The sequence below is a fragment of the Trachypithecus francoisi genome, unplaced genomic scaffold (assembly GCF_009764315.1).
Source record: "Trachypithecus francoisi isolate TF-2019V2 unplaced genomic scaffold, Tfra_2.0 Lachesis_group16, whole genome shotgun sequence".
NCBI classification, from domain to species: domain Eukaryota; kingdom Metazoa; phylum Chordata; class Mammalia; order Primates; family Cercopithecidae; genus Trachypithecus; species Trachypithecus francoisi.
The window spans coordinates 93,752,550-93,770,165 of record NW_022681461.1 but is presented as its reverse complement, the minus strand read 5'-3'; the positions used below and the strand labels follow the sequence as shown (position 1 = coordinate 93,770,165).

Sequence of the window (17,616 nt, the reverse complement as noted above, 5' to 3'; positions counted from 1 at the left end):
CGTTGAACTGCCTCATAATCTTTGACAAAAAACAATTAGCCATATGTATATGTAAACTACTATGCTATTGATTTATGTGTCTTGCTTACTGTAGCGTTAGAGCAGTTCTTAAAATCAGGGAGTGTAGAACTTTTTTTTCTTTTCAAAACTGTTTACGCTACTGTAGTCCCTTTAATATTATATAAAAATTTTAGAGTCAAGTGGTCAAGGCCAGGCAAAATAGCTCACACCTGTAATCCTACCACTTTGGGAGGCTGAGGTGGGCAGATCACTTGAGGTCAGGAGTTCAATACTGACCCGGCCAACATGGTGAAACCCCGTCTCTGCTAAAAATACAGGAAAAAAAAAAAAAAAAAAAAAAAAAGAAGCACCATAATTATATTTTAATACTGGTTATAATTCTATATACATTTGTTAGAATTCATCCTCTGTACCTCTAAAAAGGGGAGAATTTTATCATATATATATAAACTACATCAACAAATCTGATTTTTTTAAAAAATCAGTGGGGAAAATTTACATGAGACGGACTACCATGGATTAATAAATTCAAAGACTGAGTCAATAAAAACTAAATGTTACAACAGTAAAACTAAAATATATTAAAGTGGTATACTCCTCTATTTATTGTCTTCTTTATTTTTTCTCAATATTGTTTTCTATTTTTTCAAATCCTACATATTTTACATATCATTAGACTTATTCCTAGGTATTTGGTGTTTTCTGGAGCTACTAGCAATTTTTTTCCATTTTCTGTTTGTTGATGATTTACAGAAATACATTCGTTCATCAAACTTGTGTCTTGCATTTTGTGCTTGTGAAACTCTCCAATAATTCATCTATAGATTCTTTTACACAATCACAAAAAACAACGGTTTATTCTCCCTTTCCAATCCTTATGACTTATTTTTCTTCAAGTCATAAGGACCTCCAGAACAGTGCGAATGGAAGCAGTGACCGCATGTTTTTATCTTGTTCCAGAGGAAGAACACTCAATGTATCACCATTGACTGTAATACCTGCTGTAAGTTTACAGATATTCCTTATCTGATTAAGGAAATTCCTTGTATTCCTAATTGCCAGGGTTTTGTTTGTTTTTAATTAGAAAAATTATTTCTGCTCCTTTCATAGATCTTATTCTTCAGGAAACAGTCATACATACATATTTGGAATAATGTATTATCACACCCCCTACTAAAAGGCAAGGCACCACAGGTAAAACTGATCAGCCATCTAGAAATCTCAACTTATGGAATCTTGCTTCTTGATTTTACATTAATTCTGAAAATCAGAAATGTCATCTACAAAAAAAAGTTAAAGGGGCTGTAAAACATAATCACTTTATTCAATATTATATTTGTAAACTGGAGTATATTTTCTTTAAAAAACAAAAAACTAAGAAGAAAATGTCACTCAACATCACTGATCTCAACAGATCAGCAGGAAAAAAAATACTGTGATAAACTTGTCTCTTTGACACCAAGAAGAAATTTTACTCCAAGCATCAATACACTTCCAGTGTTTTCACTACATATTTCTTTACTGCTGCTCTTCATTCTTTTCCACATTTCACAATAGCGGATTGGTATAGACTTTAAAACTTCATTGACAGGAGCAAATCCAGCATCCATTGATTTCTTCTCAAAAGGCACTCTAACCTATCAGATTGCCTGGCAGTTTCCTTCTCATGAATACTCTAGCTGTAAAAAAAACTCAATAGGACACAAACAAATCCAAAGAATAGAAGAAGAAATCTGCTGGGTTTGGGGATATCTGGTGCATTTGACTGGTCCAGGATTATGAAACCTAAACCTCCCATTGTAAACAGGAAGCTGGATGCAAGTCCTTCCATAATAACATATCGTCCATTTACTCTGTACGCCAAGAAAGCTACTGGCCTCTGATGCCCATGTTCATCGGTCATAGAGCCAACACTTGGAGGTTCAACAATAACATCATAAATTATTCCTCTGGTCATGAGGAAGCAAGACACCACCACCAAAACATACACAGTCATGGCTGAGGGCATGTGCAGCCTGGTCGGCTTCGTCAGCTTCAGGTTGGGACATTCGAGCACTAAGAATGGGCCGTGGTACAAAGTCTCCATGTTGCTGGAATCAAGGACCATTATCCGGCTCAAATCCCACATGCCACTCAGAAACACTGTTGGTTTGTTTTAATCATGAACGAATACTGAACGCTTTTCCTTACAGAAATAATCATAAGGATTTTTATCTTTAATTCTGTTAAATGGATAATACTCATTTCTGTATTTTTATATATAACACACATAACATGAAATCTACCCTTTTATAGTAGACGGCTGAATAATTTTTAGTATATTCACCATTTGTGCAACCATCACCTCTAAAACAAACCCCATACTCATTCATAGTTACTCACTACTTTTCCCAAATAGTTCCAGTCCTAGGCAACCACCAAGCTAATTTCTGTCCCTATAAATTTGCCTTAGACATTTCAGATAAATAACATCATAAAACACAATATATGTGGTCTTTCTGTGACTCTGCATACTATTTTCAAGGTTCATTCATGTTGTAGCATGTACCTTAATTCCTTTTTATGGCTGAACATTATTCTATTCTATGTATATTCTATATTTTGCTTATACATTCATCCATTGATAAACATTTGAGGTTTCTTCCCCCACCCTGACAGACCTGTTCAATAGGAAGTATGGGTTGTTTCTACTTTTTTATAATTATGAATTATGTTGCTATGAATCTTTTTGTACAAGATTTTATGTGAACCTACATTTTCCTGTCTTTTGGGTATGCATCTAGGAGTGGATTGATTTGTTTTTCAAAAGTTAAACAAACTAAGCTGGGCATGGTGGCTCATGTCAGTAATCCCAGCACTGGCTGGGTGGGAGCATCTTTGAAGCCAGGAGTTCAAGACCAGCCTCTGCAACAATGCAAAATCTTGTATCTACAAAAAATTTTAAAATTCACCCGGCGCAGTGGTGTGTGCCATAGTCCCAGCAGTAAGTACTAGGGAGGTTAAGGTGGGAGGATGGCTTGAATCCAGTGGTTCAAGGCTACAGTGAGTGATGATCACACCACTGCACTCCAGCCTGGACAACAGAGTGAGATGTTCTCTCTTAAAAAAAGAAAAAGAAAAGAAGGTGGGGCATGGTGGCTTACGCCTGTAATCCCAGCACTTTGGGAGGCCAAGGTGAGTGGACCATTTGAGGTCAGCAGTTCGAGACTAGCCTGGCCAACATGGTGAAACCCTGCCTACTAAAAATACAAAAAAATTAGCCAGGCATAGTGCCGGACACCTGTAATCCCAGCTACTCAGGATGCTGAGGCAGGAGAATCGCTTGAACCCGGGAGGTGGAGGTTGCAGTGAGTCAAGATCATGCCATTGTACTCCAGCCTGGGTGACAGAGACTCCATCTCAAACAACCCCCCACCCCAAAAAACACAGTTAAGCAAACTTAAATACCAGGTGTAATTCATTCTTTCTCTTTCTTTCGTTCATTCTTTCTTTCTCTCTTTTTTTTTTTTTTTTGAGACAGAGTCCCACTCTGTCACCCAGGCTAAAGTGCAGTGGCACAATCTCAGCTGACTGCAACCTATGCCTCCCAGATTCAAGTGATCCTCCCACCTCAGCACCCCCAAGTAGCTGAGACCACAGGCATATGCTACTACACCCAGCTAATTTTTGTATTTTTTTGCAGAGATGGGGTTTCACCATGTTGCCCAGGCTGGTCTCAAACTCCTGAGCTCAAGCGATCTGCCCACCTCAGCCTCCCAAAGTGCTGGGATTACAGGTGTGATCTAACATGCTCAACCCAAGCATAATTTTAACATTGTTACAGTAACCTTTTGCTGTTTCTGTCTTACTGAATTCTATTTTCAAATACTTAGGTTAAAGATTTTTACAAGAGTGAAATTAGTCAGTAATTCCAAATTTGTTGCCAAAAAAAAAAATCGACATACAAGTATCTTATAATCTCCTTAATATCTATATGATCTATATCAATATTCCTTTTCTCCTTCCTGGAACCAATTACTCATGTTCTTCACCTTCCCTTGATGATCTCATAAGAAGCTTAACAATTTTACTAGTGTTTTCAAATAACAACTTATAAATTTTGTTGACCCTCTTTACAGTTTATCTATTTACAGTTGATTAGTTGTGATTCTGGTGGTACTCTCTTACTTTCTGGCTAGGGTTGATGTTATATGGATGCTTGTGTGCATTATTTTATTTTATTTTTTATTTTTTGAGACACAGCCTTGCTCTGTTGCCAGGCTGGAGAGCAGTGGTACAATCACAGCTCATAGCATCCTCAACCTCCCAGGCTCAAGTGACACTCCCCTCTCCAGCCTCCCAAGCAGCTGGGACCATAGGCACACACCACCATGCCATGTTAATTTTTTACGTTTTCTTAGTATAGATGAGATCTTACTATGTTAATCAGGCTCATCTCAAACTGTGGCTCAAGTGATCCTCCCGCCTCAGCCACCTAAATGCTGAGATTACAGGCATGAACCACTTGCACCAGGGCTTGATAATTTATTGAACTATATTCTAAATCTAGGTTATATATCATTGTGTTAAATTATGTTTTTGTTTTTGTTGTTGTTGTTGTTTTGAGATGAAGTCTCGCTCTGTTGCCTAGGCTGGAGTGCAATGGCACGATCTCGGCTCATTGCAACCTCCACCTCCTGGGTTCAAGTGATTCTCCTGTCTCAGCCTCCCAAGTAGCTGGGATTACAGGCATGCACCACCAAGCCTGGCTAATTTTTTTGTATTTTTGTAGAGACGGGGTTTCACCATGTTGGCCAGGTTGCTCTCGAATTCCTGACCTCAAATGCTCCATCTGCCTCGGTCTCCCAAAGTGCTGAGATTACAGGTATGAGCCGCTGCACCCGGCTAAATTATGTTTCTATAAGTATAATCTCAATATTTACTGTACAAAGAGCTCTATATAAATAAACAACCAATATTTACCCCAAGAATTTCAGAAAATAATCCAGAAACAGCATGATACAGAAAAACCTGCAGTAGCAACGCTGCTACAAATCCATCTATCATCTACCACATTATCATACATTATCTGGCCAAAGAATCCACCATTAGAAATGGGAAGTACTTCCAGTAAAAAATCTTCTCCTCAGAAATTCTATATATCTGTGACATACTTTGATTGGAGTGTGAGTTTGTGCTGATTTATGCCAATTACCTTATATAGTCTCTTTCTTTTCTTAGCTTGCAGAAGGGAAAATCAAATTCTTTGTCATCATGAGATTTATATGTGACAGACTTTGGTGGTAAGAACCAACTAAGAATAGTTTCAGAGGTAGGACAGTAGCCTGTTTTTCATTCTTTTCCATCAGCACATTTAGACTTCATCTTTGCATGAGAACATAAAACTCTTAATAGCTCAAACATTTAAAACTCATCTCTGGCAAAAACAGAACACTTACCAGTTCCCTCATCTGCACCATTCTGAGCAGCTTCCCAAACTACTAGCTTTGTCCCACACACATCTGTAGATGTAGAATCTGAATAGTCCGCAGGATTAAATGTCCTGGGGTTTGAAATAAAGAAATAATAAAGGCAAAAGAAGCAAGCACCTAAGCCAAAATATTAACCATACATGATCTTCCACCAAACAAGCCCAGTGTCTTCTCACAGCCACTGTAAAAGACATCACCTCTCCTTCCCCTATCTAAATATAACTAATTCTGCCAGCCATGGAGATGCAGATGTGAAAATTAGAAGCTGCCTAGGGACCTTCCACACATTCTGATATAATAGCCTTATTCTCCTAAAACATGGTCCTCAGCATCCTAAAGCAGACAAGGAGACCTATAATCTTTCAAGGCAAAATAAGGGCTCTCATAAGAGTCCTGCTGAAAAATAAGGAATAAATAGGGAACACAGGTATTTTCTTCCCAAGTCAGAATCCAAGTTTGGCTTTGAACCTTTTATAGCTTAGAATTATACGCTCCTTTATAGAAACATTAGATAAAGAAGAAAACATTTTGTTCAGCACCTCTATTTCTTTTTTTTTTTTTTTTTTTTTTTTTTGAGACGGAGTCTCGCTCTGTCGCCCAGGCTGGAGTGCAGTGGCCGGATCTCAGCTCACTGCAAGCTCCGCCTCCCGGGTTTACGCCATTCTCTCGCCTCAGCCTCCCGAGTAGCTGGGACTACAGGCGCCCGCCATCTTGCCCGGCTAATTTTTTGTATTTTTTTTTTAGTAGAGACGGGGTTTCACTGTGTTAACCAGGATGGTCTCGAACTCCTGACCTCGTGATCTGCCCGTCTCGGCCTCCCAAAGTGCTGGGATTACAGGCTTGAGCCACCGCGCCTGGCCCAGCACCTATTTCTTTTCAATAAAATCCTAAACTGAACACCCAGTTTAACTGAATCATGGTTCAGAGGTCTAACATGAGCCAAAACAAATATTACCTTTAAAATTTTCACAAAGGAATGTGAAGTAAACAGAAAAATCCACAAAACAATTTACAGCTAATGGGCAGGGCTATGTCTTAAAGCGCTCCTGAGAGCTTGCTCCCTGTTTTCATACCTCCTTTTCCTCAAAGGAGCTTAGGCAGAAGGCAGATTGCAGGAGGCACCACTACTTATCTAGAAGGCGCTGACACCAAGAGTGCTGCCTGAAGTTAGAGAGAGAAAAAGGGCTTTTCTTGGAGCCAATTCCCTTCCTTGACTGCATCTACGTATGGCTTCCACAGGATGTTTTAAAACTTTTTCTAAAAATTCAATGGGAGCTAATGTTTTAGAAGCAACAAAAAGTAAAATAACACCCAGAAACAAGAAATAAACCTCTGATTTTAGTACCTTTGAGTCTGTTCAATGTTCACTATTACAATTCAGGAAAAATATATCACTCATACATAAATAAGCACTACATTTACTTAGCATTCAAAGACAATGGCTGGATTAACTAACATGGCCCTTAGGCAGTGCCATTTAGGTATGTCTGTAGGTATTTTGTCACAACTTCAGGTGACTGCTACTGACATTTATTAATAGTACAGAGAGAAGAGATGTTGCTAAACATCCCACAATATACAGGAGACCCTACCACTCCATGGAAGTATTATCCAATCCACAATCAATAGTGCCAAGGCTAGAAACCCTGCTCTAATGCCTATTTAAAAGATCAATTTTATTCATATTGTTTTTCTTATTTGTAAATCTTTTTAAGTATAGAAAACACTAGATTCACCATGATGACCAAATTAGATGCCGGGTATTAGAGGCAATTGAAGCATAAAAACTAAGGAAGTAAATAACTATAAAAATAGGATGGCTATGACTTACCCCATGCCTTGGGTTGAGAACCTTCCTGCCCCTCTCCCTCTGCCACGTCCAAATCCTTTAAAAAAAACAAACAATTATATTATAAAATAATATTCATGTCCCACACAATTACACTTCCTTCTTCATCTTATACTCACTTCCCAGATAATATTATCATTGTTCCTAATGGCACCAACATTCCAATCCAGGGCATCCAATTTCCAATGTATTGATCCCTGATGATACAACTACCTGTACCCAGTTAGTGACTTCTAAGGCTAGAAAAGAATTAAATTCTCCTTGTATTATATTTGTGGTATTTGACAGCTAAACACAGGAAGGTTATATTATAAAACAGTCTGCACCGTTTAAAATCAGGAAGGGCAAACACCATGGAATTATAAGCCACTACTATAAAATGAAATGAGAACCAGAAAGAGGAAAATGCAAAGTAAGCTGAAGGCACAGTTAAATATCATTTTAAATACTAGGTCTTTGATCAAAGACCAAAATGGCAGCAAGCATGAGAATAAGCAAACAAGAAGTGAAAATTATGACTAGCACCTTTGCACATTCTCTCTTCATTAAAATCCTGAACTCAAGAGCAAAGGCCTAAATTTAAGAGCTAAAACTATAAAACTCTCAGAGAAAAACACAAAGCAAACGCTTCACAACACTGGATTTAGCAATGATTTCTTGAATATGACACCAAAACTACAGGCAAAAAAAGAAAAACTAGACAAAATGGACTTTATGAAAATTAAAAACTTTTCTGAGACAGGTATGGTGGCTCACACCTATAATCTCAACAATTTGGGAGGCTGAGGTGGAAGGGTGGCTTGAGCAAGGAGTTCAAGGCCAGTCTGGGCAATAAAGGGAGAATCCCTCTCTACAAAACTATTTTTTATGGGCACGGTGGCATGAGCCTCTAACTTAGCTACCTGACAGGCTGAGGCAGGAGGATCCATGAAGCCCAGGAGTTGGAGGTTGCAGAGTCTCGCCCTGTCGCCCAGGCTGGAGTGCAGTAGCGCCATCTTGGTTCATGGCAACTTCTGCCTCCCAGGTTCAGGCGATTCTCCCCCCTCAGCCGCCTGAGCAGCTGGGATTACAGGCGCCTGCCACCACGCACGGCTGATTTTTGTATTTTTGGTAGAGACAGGTTTCACCATTTTGGCCAGGCTGGTCTCAAACTCCTGACCTCGTGATCTGCCTGCCTTAGCCTCCCAAAGTGCTGGGATTACAGCGTGAGCCACCACGCCCAGCCAACCAAAAATTTTTTTAAATTAAAAAATCCAATCTGGGGCCGGGTGCGGTGGCTCAAGCCTGTAATCCCAGCACTTTGGGAGGCCGAGACGGGTGGATCACGAGGTCAGCAGATCGAGATCATCCTGGCTAACACAGTGAAACCCCACCTCCACTAAAAAATACAAAAAACTACCCGGTCAGGTGGCAGGCGCCTGTAATCCCAGCTACTCCGGAGGCTGAGGCAGGAGAATGGCGTAAACCCGGGAGGCAGAGCTTAGTGAGCTGAGATCCAGCCACTGCACTCCAGCCTGGGCGACAGAGCAAGACTCCGTCTCAAAAAAGAAAAAAATAAAAAGAAATCCAATCCATCTTCCCCATAAATTCTAACAAGATAATAGAATTATTGTTTCGCACTCACCTGGCAGTAATGCTACTAGTAACGTTGGTTTCTGTGTATATACCATTTCCCTGCATTGTTATCTGGAAGGAACAGATTAATCTAGCAGCTCAGAATAAAGATCCAGAGTCTTTTACTCACGAAAATCAAGTCCAACGTTTCCAAAGATTATCAAAGTGAATAAACCATGTTATGGTAAATGCTGTACCTTTCCTCCTCAAGCCCTGGGACTCTACTACATATCTGCTGAATGGCTGTTCAAGGTTTTTTTTTTTTTTTTTTTAATAATTTTTTGAGACAGAGTTTTGCTCTGTCACCCAGGTTGGAGTGCAGTGGCGTAATCTCAGCTCACCACAACCTCCGCCTCCCAGGTTCAAATGATTCTTGTGCCTCAGTCTCCCAAGTAGCTGAGATTACAGGCCTGCGTCACCACGCCTGGATAATTTTTGTATTTTTAGTAGAGACAGAGTTTCACCATGTTGTCCAGGCTGGTCTTGAACTCCTGACCTCAAGTGATCCACCCACCTCACCCTCCCAAAGTACTGGGATTACAGGCGTAAGCCACCACCCCCCGCTTCAAGTTTTGACTAATATTTACATACTCTGTGCTGAGAATCCAAATGGAAAAGTTGCTCGTTACTCTTTTTTTTTTTTTTTCTTTTTCTGAGTTAGGATTTCAACATATTGGCCAGGCTGGTCTTGAACTCCCAGCTTCCAGTGATCTGCTCACCTCAGCCTCCGAAAGTGCTGGGATTATAGGTGTGAGCTATCATGCCTGGCCTAGTTGCTCATTACTCTGAAAGCCGAAATTCAAAGAACAACCAACCACCCCTACTGGGGCAGATCTTAACTGCAGACATCCCTCCTTTTCAAACAGCCTGAAGGGAAGCAAATGCAGAAAGTGGGCCTAATCTAAAAAGATAGAAAGCACTCCTTCCCCTCATCCCCAAAAGATAGTAAGAAGGACTTTAAAAGCTAGCTGTGCCACAGGGTGGGGAACATCCCACACCGGGGCCTTTGTGGGGTTGTGGGAGAGGGGAGGGACAGAATTAGGAGATATACCTAATGTAAATGACCAGTTAATGGGTGCAACACACCAACATGGCACATGTATACATATGTAACAAACCTGCACGTTGTATACATGCACCCTAGAACTTAAAAGTATAATTAAAAAAAAAAAAAGGCTAGCTGTGCCAGAGGCCAGCCTGAGCAACACTGCAAGACCCGGCCTCAAAAAAATTCCTGATTTCTCAGGACTAGTTCAATAGTATAGATGGTACTACTTCCATGTCCAGGAACCTGTTCAGGCCACACACAGAAGGGGGCATCTTTGGGGTTTTTCTGGCTCAGAGACTTGGGAGTCTATCCCCCTACATTCTCAGAGTCTGGAATAACTCCTCCCCAGCCTCAAGGAATACTAATCAAATGAAAATGACAAAACATCCCTGGAATTCACTGAGGAACAAAGCTTGTTTACAGCAATATCTTCAACAACACAATAGGTATGTAAATATCAGTTGCTACATTTAAGACTGATATATGGCCAGGAGCAGAGGCTCACGCCTGTAATCCCAGCACTTTGGGAGGAACACGGGCGGATCACGAGGTCAGGAGATCGAGACCATCCTGGCTAACGCGGTGAAACCCTCTCTCTACTAAAAATACAAAAAATTAGCAAGGCGTAGTGGTGGGTAATTATAGTCCCAACTACTCAGAAGCCTGAGCCAGGAGAATGGCGGTAGAACCCAGGGAGGGGAGCTTGTAATAAGCCGAGATTGCGCCACTGCACTCCAGCCTGGGCGACAGAGCAAGACTCCGTCTCAAAAAAAAGAAAAAGTAGAGAAACTAATCTGAGTTACTAAATACAAAACAGTAAGATAAAGCACTGAGAAAGGTTACAGAGTAAACTATTCTTGCCTTTTTTGCATTATTTTTCTTCCATCCAGAAGGAAACCAAACCCTGTAACTTCAAGTGTAATTCATTAGCAGCCAGGTGCAGTGGCTCGTGCCTGTAATCCCTCTGCTTGAGGAGGCCAACAGAGGAGGACTGCTTGGAGTCAGGAGTTCAAGACCAGCCTGGGCAACACAGGGAGACCTGTCTCTACAAAAATGCTTTTAAAAATTAGCTGGGGGCCGGGCGCGGTGGCTCAAGCCTGTAATCCCAGCACTTTGGGAGGCCAAGACGGGCGGATCACAAGGTCACAAGATCAAGACCATCCTGGCTAACACAGTGAAACCCCGTCTCTACTAAAAAATACAAAAACTAGCCGGGCGAGGTGGCAGGCACCTGTAGTCCCAGCTACTCGGGAGGCTGAGGCAGGAGAATGGCGTGAACCCAGGAGGCGGAGCTTGCAGTGAGCTGAGATCCAGCCACTGCACTCCAGCCTGGGCGACAGAGCGAGACTCCGTCTTAAAAAAAAAAAAAAAAAAAGAAAAGAAAAATTAGCTGGGCATAGCCGGGCGTGGTGACTCACACCTGTAATCCCAACACTTTGGGAGGCCGGGGAGGGCGGATCATGAGGTCAGGAGATCGAGACCATCCTGGCTAACATGGTGAAACCCCGTCTCTATTAAAAATACAAAAACTTAGCCAGGCGTGGTGGCGGGCGCCTGTAGTCCCAATTACTCGGGAGGCTTAGGCAGGAGAATGGCGTGAACCTGGGAGGCGAAGCTCACAGTGAGCTGAGAGTGCACCACCGCACTCCAATCTGGGTGACAGAGCAAGACTCCATCTCAAAAAATAAATAAATAAATAAGAGAAAAAGAAAAAAAAATTAGCTGGGCATTGTGATGTGCACCTGCAGTCCTATCTACTCAGGAGGCTAAGGCAGGAGTATTGCTTGAGCATAAGAGTTGGAGGTTGCAGTGAGCTACGATCATGCCACCGTACTCCAGGATGGGCAACAGAACAAGACACTGTCTCTAAAAAAAAACAATAGTTCACTACCTTACTTGACTCAATCTCACCAGAAGAAAAGACCAAAATAATACATATAAGCTGCTAAACCATGTATCAATACACAAGATAAAGAAACATACAAAAGAAAAGTAACTTAAATACACATTTAAGCCTGACCTACATGGAGAAACCCTACTCTACTGAAAACACAAAATTAGCTGGGCGTGCTGGAGCATGCCTGTTATCCCAGCTACTTGGGAGGCTGAGGGAAGAGAACTGCTTGAACCCAGGAGGCGGAGGTTGTGATGAGCCAAGATCCCACCATTGCACTCCAGCCAGGGCAACAAAAGCGAAACTCCCGTCTCAAAAATAAAAATAAATAAAAAATAAAAAAACAATAAAAATGAAAATAGGTTGGGCGTGGGGGCTCACGCCTGTAATCCCAGCACTTTGGGAGGCCGAGGCGGGTGGATCACGAGGTCAAGAGATCGAGACCATCCTGGCCAACATGGTGAAACCCCATCTCCATTTAAAATTACAAAAATTAGCTGAGCCTGTAGTCCCAGCTACACGGGAGGCTGAGGCAGGAAAATCGCTTGAACCCTGGAGGCGGAGGTTGCAGTGAGCCGAGATTGCACCAGTGCACTCCAGCCTTGAGACAGAGTGAGACTCTGTCCCTAAATAAATAAATAAATAAATAAATAAATAAATAAAATGTGTAACCAGTGAAACCCCATCTCTACTAAAAATACAAAAAATTAGCTAGGCATGGTGGGGCTCATGCCTATAGCCCCAGCTGCTCAGGAGGCTGAGGTGTAAGAATCACTTGAGCCCAGGATTTCGAGGTTGCAGTAAGTTATGATCATGTCACTGCACTCCAGGCTGGGCAACAGAGTGAGATACTGTCTCTTAAGAGAAAAAAAAAAAAAAAACAGTAGACAAAGGATCTAAAAAAACAATACACAAATGGCCAAAAGGTACACAAAAAATGTTCATCACTAAACATGAACAAAATACAAAGAAAACCACAATGAGGTATCATCTTACCCCACTTAGAACAGCTATTATCAAAAAAACAAAAAGTAGCCTGTAATCCCAACTACTGAGGTGGCTGAGACAGGAAGACTGCCTGAACCCAGGAGTTCAAGACTGCAGTGAGTTATGATCATGCCACTGTATCTAATTAATTAAGCAAATTAAACAGATGCTGGTGAAGACACAGGGAAAAGGGAACTCTCATACACTATTGGTGGGAATATAAACTGGTGCAGTCATTTTGGAAAACAGTATGGAGATTTATCAAAAACAAAAAATTGAATTACCATATGATCCAGCAATCCCATTACTGGATATTTATACAAAGAAAAGGAAACCAACAGTGCTTCATGGTTGCCAGGTTGGGGTGGCTGTGGCAATTTCTCTTCTTTTTAAATTTTTAACTTTTTACTGATACGTAATATTTAAACACATTTATGGGGTACATGTAGTACTTTGCTACACGCAGAGAATACATAATTATCAAGTTGTGGTATTTAGGGTATCCGTTACCATGAGCATTTATCATTTCTATGTGTTGAGAACTTTTCAAGTCCTCACTTCTAGCTATTTTGAAGTGAAGCACTATTCACAATATTCACAAATATAGAGAATCAACCTAAGTGTTCATCAACAGATAAATGGATTTCAAAAAGTGATAAATTTACATGTTGGAATACTATTCAGTCATAAAAGAATGAAATGATGTCCGCTGGAGCAACATGAATGGACCTGGAAGACATTGTATTAAATAAAATAAACCAGACACAGAAAGACAAATATCACACATACTCACTCACATGGGAGCTAAAAAAGTTATCTCATGCAGGTAGAGAGTGGAAAGATAGTTACCAGAGGCAGAGAAGGTGATGTGTATAGAGGGTGGGGAATAAAGAGAGATTGGTGGATAGGTTAAAACACAGAAGGAATAAATTCTAGGCCGTGCTCGGTGGCTCATGCCTGTAATCCCACCACTTTGGGAGGATTAGGCGGGTGGATCACTTGAGGCCAGGAGTTTGAGACCAGACTGGCCAACATGGTAAAATCCCATGTCTATCAACAATACAAAAATTAGCTGGGCATGGTGGCGTGCACCTGTAGTCCCAGATACTCAGGATGGTAAGTGGAAGGATTGTTTGAGCCCAGGAGGTAGAGGTTGCAGTTAGCTGAGATGGTGCCACTGCACTCCAGCCTGGGTGACAGAGTAAGACCCTGTCCCAAAAAAAGGGAGTCAGTTCTAATGTTCAACAGTAAAGTAAGGTGACTACTTAACAATTACGTATTGTACACTTCAAAATAGCTGGAAGTGAAGACTACAGCAAAAAGACTACAACTCACTGAAGGCTCAAATGAACATAGCCTTTTTTAGCAATAAAGTATTTTTAGAGTAAGGTTTTAAAAACCCTATTGCATTGTATTCCAAATGTAATACAATAATAATTTGTCAACGCTTTTGGTTAGAGCTTTAAGTTTTAAATTATTCATAGAAAGGGCTTTCTCCAGCTCATCCAAAAACAACCCTTTGGTTTCTTCAAAACTACGTAACACAAAATAGTTCATTTACAGGCATCAGTAAACAAATGATCAGATTTTAAGACGACCTGCCATTCTTTCAGAACACACTGCTATCCCTAGTGAGAGTCCAGCAAAGCAACTGCCTGCTTCTTCCTCCTAATTGAAAGCATTTTCTTCTCTCTTACTCTAGCTTACCTCTACCTCGGGCTCGCTTGCCACGATCTGAAGGTTTGTCCACTTGATTGCCATCAATTCCATTTTCTTCACCTCTAACTAGAGGAAAAAGAGCAGAAAAATCAAATTTCCATTTCCAAACCTCTTGTACGTAACCTTACCAAGCACCTATTAAAGGCAAAGAAGGAATGACAAACAGGCTACAATTTAAACAATGGGTTCAGAAACAGGAAAAACAAAAACATAAGTGACTTAAAAACTGAATGAGGTCAGGCACAGTGGCTTACACTTGTAATTCCAGCACTCCTAATTTCCAGCTGAGGGGGGCAGATCTCGAGCCCAAGAGCTTGAGACCAGCCTGGGCGACATACAAAAGAAATACAAAAATTGGTCAGGCGCAGTGACTCATACCTATAATCCCAGCACCTTGGGAGGCTGAGGCAGGCGGATCACTTGAGGCCAGGAGTTCGAGACCAGCCTGGCTAACACAAGGAAACCCCGTCTCTACCGAAAAATATAAAAATTAGCCAGGTGTGGTGGCATGTACCTATAGTCCCAGCTACTCGAGAGGCTAAGGCAGGAGATTGCTTGGACCCAACAGGCAGAGGTTGCAGTGAGCCGAGATCTCCTCACTGCACTCCAGTCTGGGCAAGTGAGCAAGACTCTGTCTCAGTAAAAATACAACATACAAAATACAAAAAATATGAAAATTAGCCAGGCGTGGCTGTGATGGAGTGCAGCTAGTAGTCCCAGCTACTCAGGAGGCTGAGGTGGGAGGATCACCTGAGCCCAGGGAGGTCAAGGCTGCAGTGAGCTGTGATCACGCCACTGCACTTCAGCCTGAGTGGAAGAGTAAGACCTTGTCTCAAAATAAAAAGTAAAAAAAAAAAATAAGAGAGAAAAAGAAATGACATCTTCCTTATTCACATGAAAATTCTGAAAATAAATTTAAAAAAATATTGATTTTTCTTTCTTCTTTGTGGACTTGCTGTGAAGTTTTTGCTTCAAAAAAACTACCTCCATTATGCAACTACGTTAATATATCACAGAATTTGCTCATTAGTTAGGTTCAAAGCCTGGAAAGGCACAGAATAGCAAAATAGTAATACCAAGGAAAACATTAAGTTCTTAGAAAAACTAAAGTGTTAGAATTGGGTTTTTCTAGAATACTAACCGGAAGATGCCAACTCGCAGTCTTTTCTTTTTCTCATCCCTATATTGGCATTAATAGCTCTACATAATACAGAAATTTTATAAATGATATTGGAATGACTTGCTCCTCTCACCTCTGTCAGAGGTTGACTCACATAAATTCCAGTGAGGCTTTCCTTGGCAACCCACTTATATTTGCGAGACCTCTTCCCATAATTTGCATCTCTCTTTCTGCCTTTGTTTTTCCCTATAACATAATTTCTATATAACACCATTAAAATATATTAATATAAAATATTTTATCTTCTTTATTGTTACATCCCATTTGACCTTCTTTAAAATATAAGTTTTAGAAGGGCAAAGATTTTACCTATTGTATTCATTGCTGTATGCCTATAAAAGTATCCACTACATAGTAGATAATAAATATCGGTGGAATGTATGAGACAGCAAGAGTCTCTAGAGTGATATGTTAAATATTTACATTTTATTCTTTCATAACTTAGCTACACTGACACACTGCCAGAGCAGACAGGGTTGTTTTGCATAAACAGTGACAAAACCTAGAAAACCTAGGTCTAATGGAAATGAGACCTGCCTATGAGAAATCCTATTTAGCAACTTTTCTCTTAATCTAACTCTTGTCTATACCATGAATCTCTATAAATGGAGAAGAAAAAAACAGCTTTACCCACTGTAAGTAAATGACCCCTGGCCCCTTCTTTGCCACACACACACAATTCTAAAATTAATGAATGTGTCTGCCTTATAACAGAAGGCAGTCATAAGACACACTACACAACCACCTGCCTATAGCCCAGATCAATGTTGATATGAAACCACATGGGAGGCTCTTATGAAACTACTCAGGTGCCACTCATTTCTAGTGTTAATTATTAGAACAAATTCTGCATTGAGGAAACAAATTTATAAGCATGCTATGGACTAATCTTTCAGTTGTTCAGAATGTAAGGAAACTCCTAAGAAAAAATTTGAGAAAGCTGAGCGCAGTGGCTCATGCCTGTAATTCCAACACTTTGGGAGGCTGAGACAGAAGGGTCACTCGAGACGAAAGAAGAGAAGAGAAAAAACTGAGAAGAAAGTCTGTACTTACATTCTCTGCCACGATTGCCACCTCTTCCTTTCCGGTTGTTGTTTCCACGTCCACGACTTGATTCTTTCTCGCTTTTCTTCTCTCTATTCTCTTTGTTTTCTGAATTTTCTTTTGCAAAATTCTTTTTCTTCCCCCCTACGGTCTCCCATGAAGTCTATCAGAGAGAACAGCTGTTAATCATTTATCATTCCAAGCGTGTATAATTATCAAGGGCACATGCATGTATCTTTCTTTTTTTATTATTATTTTTTTGAGACGGAGTCTCGCTCTGTCACCCAGGCTGGAGTGCAGTGGTGTGATCTCTGCTCACTGCAAGCTCCGCCTCCCAGGTTCACGCCATTCTCCTGCCTCAGCCTCCTGAGTAGCTGGGACTACAGGCGTCCACCACCATGCCCAGCTAATTTTTTGTATTTTTAGTGGAAACGGGGTTTCACTGTGTTAGCCACAATGGTCTCGATCTCCTGACCTTGTGATCCACCCTCCTCAGCCTCCCAAAGTGCTGGGATTACAGGCGTGAGCCACCGCGCCCAGCACATGCATGTATCTTTCAAATCTAACTACCCACAGCTTGCAGCTCACCTGCTTATCATTTAAATTCTTTCCATATAGTTCTACTTTCTTGATAATAAAGATAACAATCCTCTTGCTAAGCTCCTGTTGCTAAATAATTACAGCTATTAGCTGACCTGACAAAATACTGTACATTTTCCCAACATAGAGCCCTTTCCTATGCAAATTTAGGAATACAGTAAATGTCATTTCCCCAAGCTCCTATTCTAC

The 17,616-nt window shown here is 40.8% G+C and overlaps 2 protein-coding genes across 3 annotated transcripts in view; both read right to left on the bottom strand.

Moving 5' to 3' along the window:
- The window catches only part of UBAP2 (ubiquitin associated protein 2), a 132,928-nt gene that overhangs the window by 52,651 nt on the left and 62,661 nt on the right, over positions 1-17,616 (bottom strand). The window contains exons 5-8 of one of the 2 annotated variants that reach the window (XM_033238297.1): positions 16,837-16,990; positions 14,592-14,669; positions 7,324-7,378; positions 5,460-5,563 (exon numbers count right to left, since the gene is read on the bottom strand). In XM_033238297.1, the coding sequence (XP_033094188.1) occupies positions 5,460-5,563; positions 7,324-7,378; positions 14,592-14,669; positions 16,837-16,990 (391 nt within the window). The remainder of the gene's footprint in view (positions 1-5,459; positions 5,564-7,323; positions 7,379-14,591; positions 14,670-16,836; positions 16,991-17,616) is intronic. The other variant, XM_033238299.1, reaches the window with a different exon arrangement.
- Positions 1,431-3,112, bottom strand: LOC117099060 (oligosaccharyltransferase complex subunit OSTC-like). The gene has a single exon (XM_033238302.1). It carries the CDS (start codon positions 2,147-2,149, stop codon positions 1,697-1,699), a length of 453 nt encoding a protein of 150 aa, XP_033094193.1. The 5' UTR covers positions 2,150-3,112; the 3' UTR covers positions 1,431-1,696.

Coding starts and splice junctions, on each gene's coding strand:
- LOC117099060 (XM_033238302.1), bottom strand. CDS start 2,149: ATGTGGGATTTGAGCCGGATAATGGTCCTTGATTCCAGCAACATGGAG.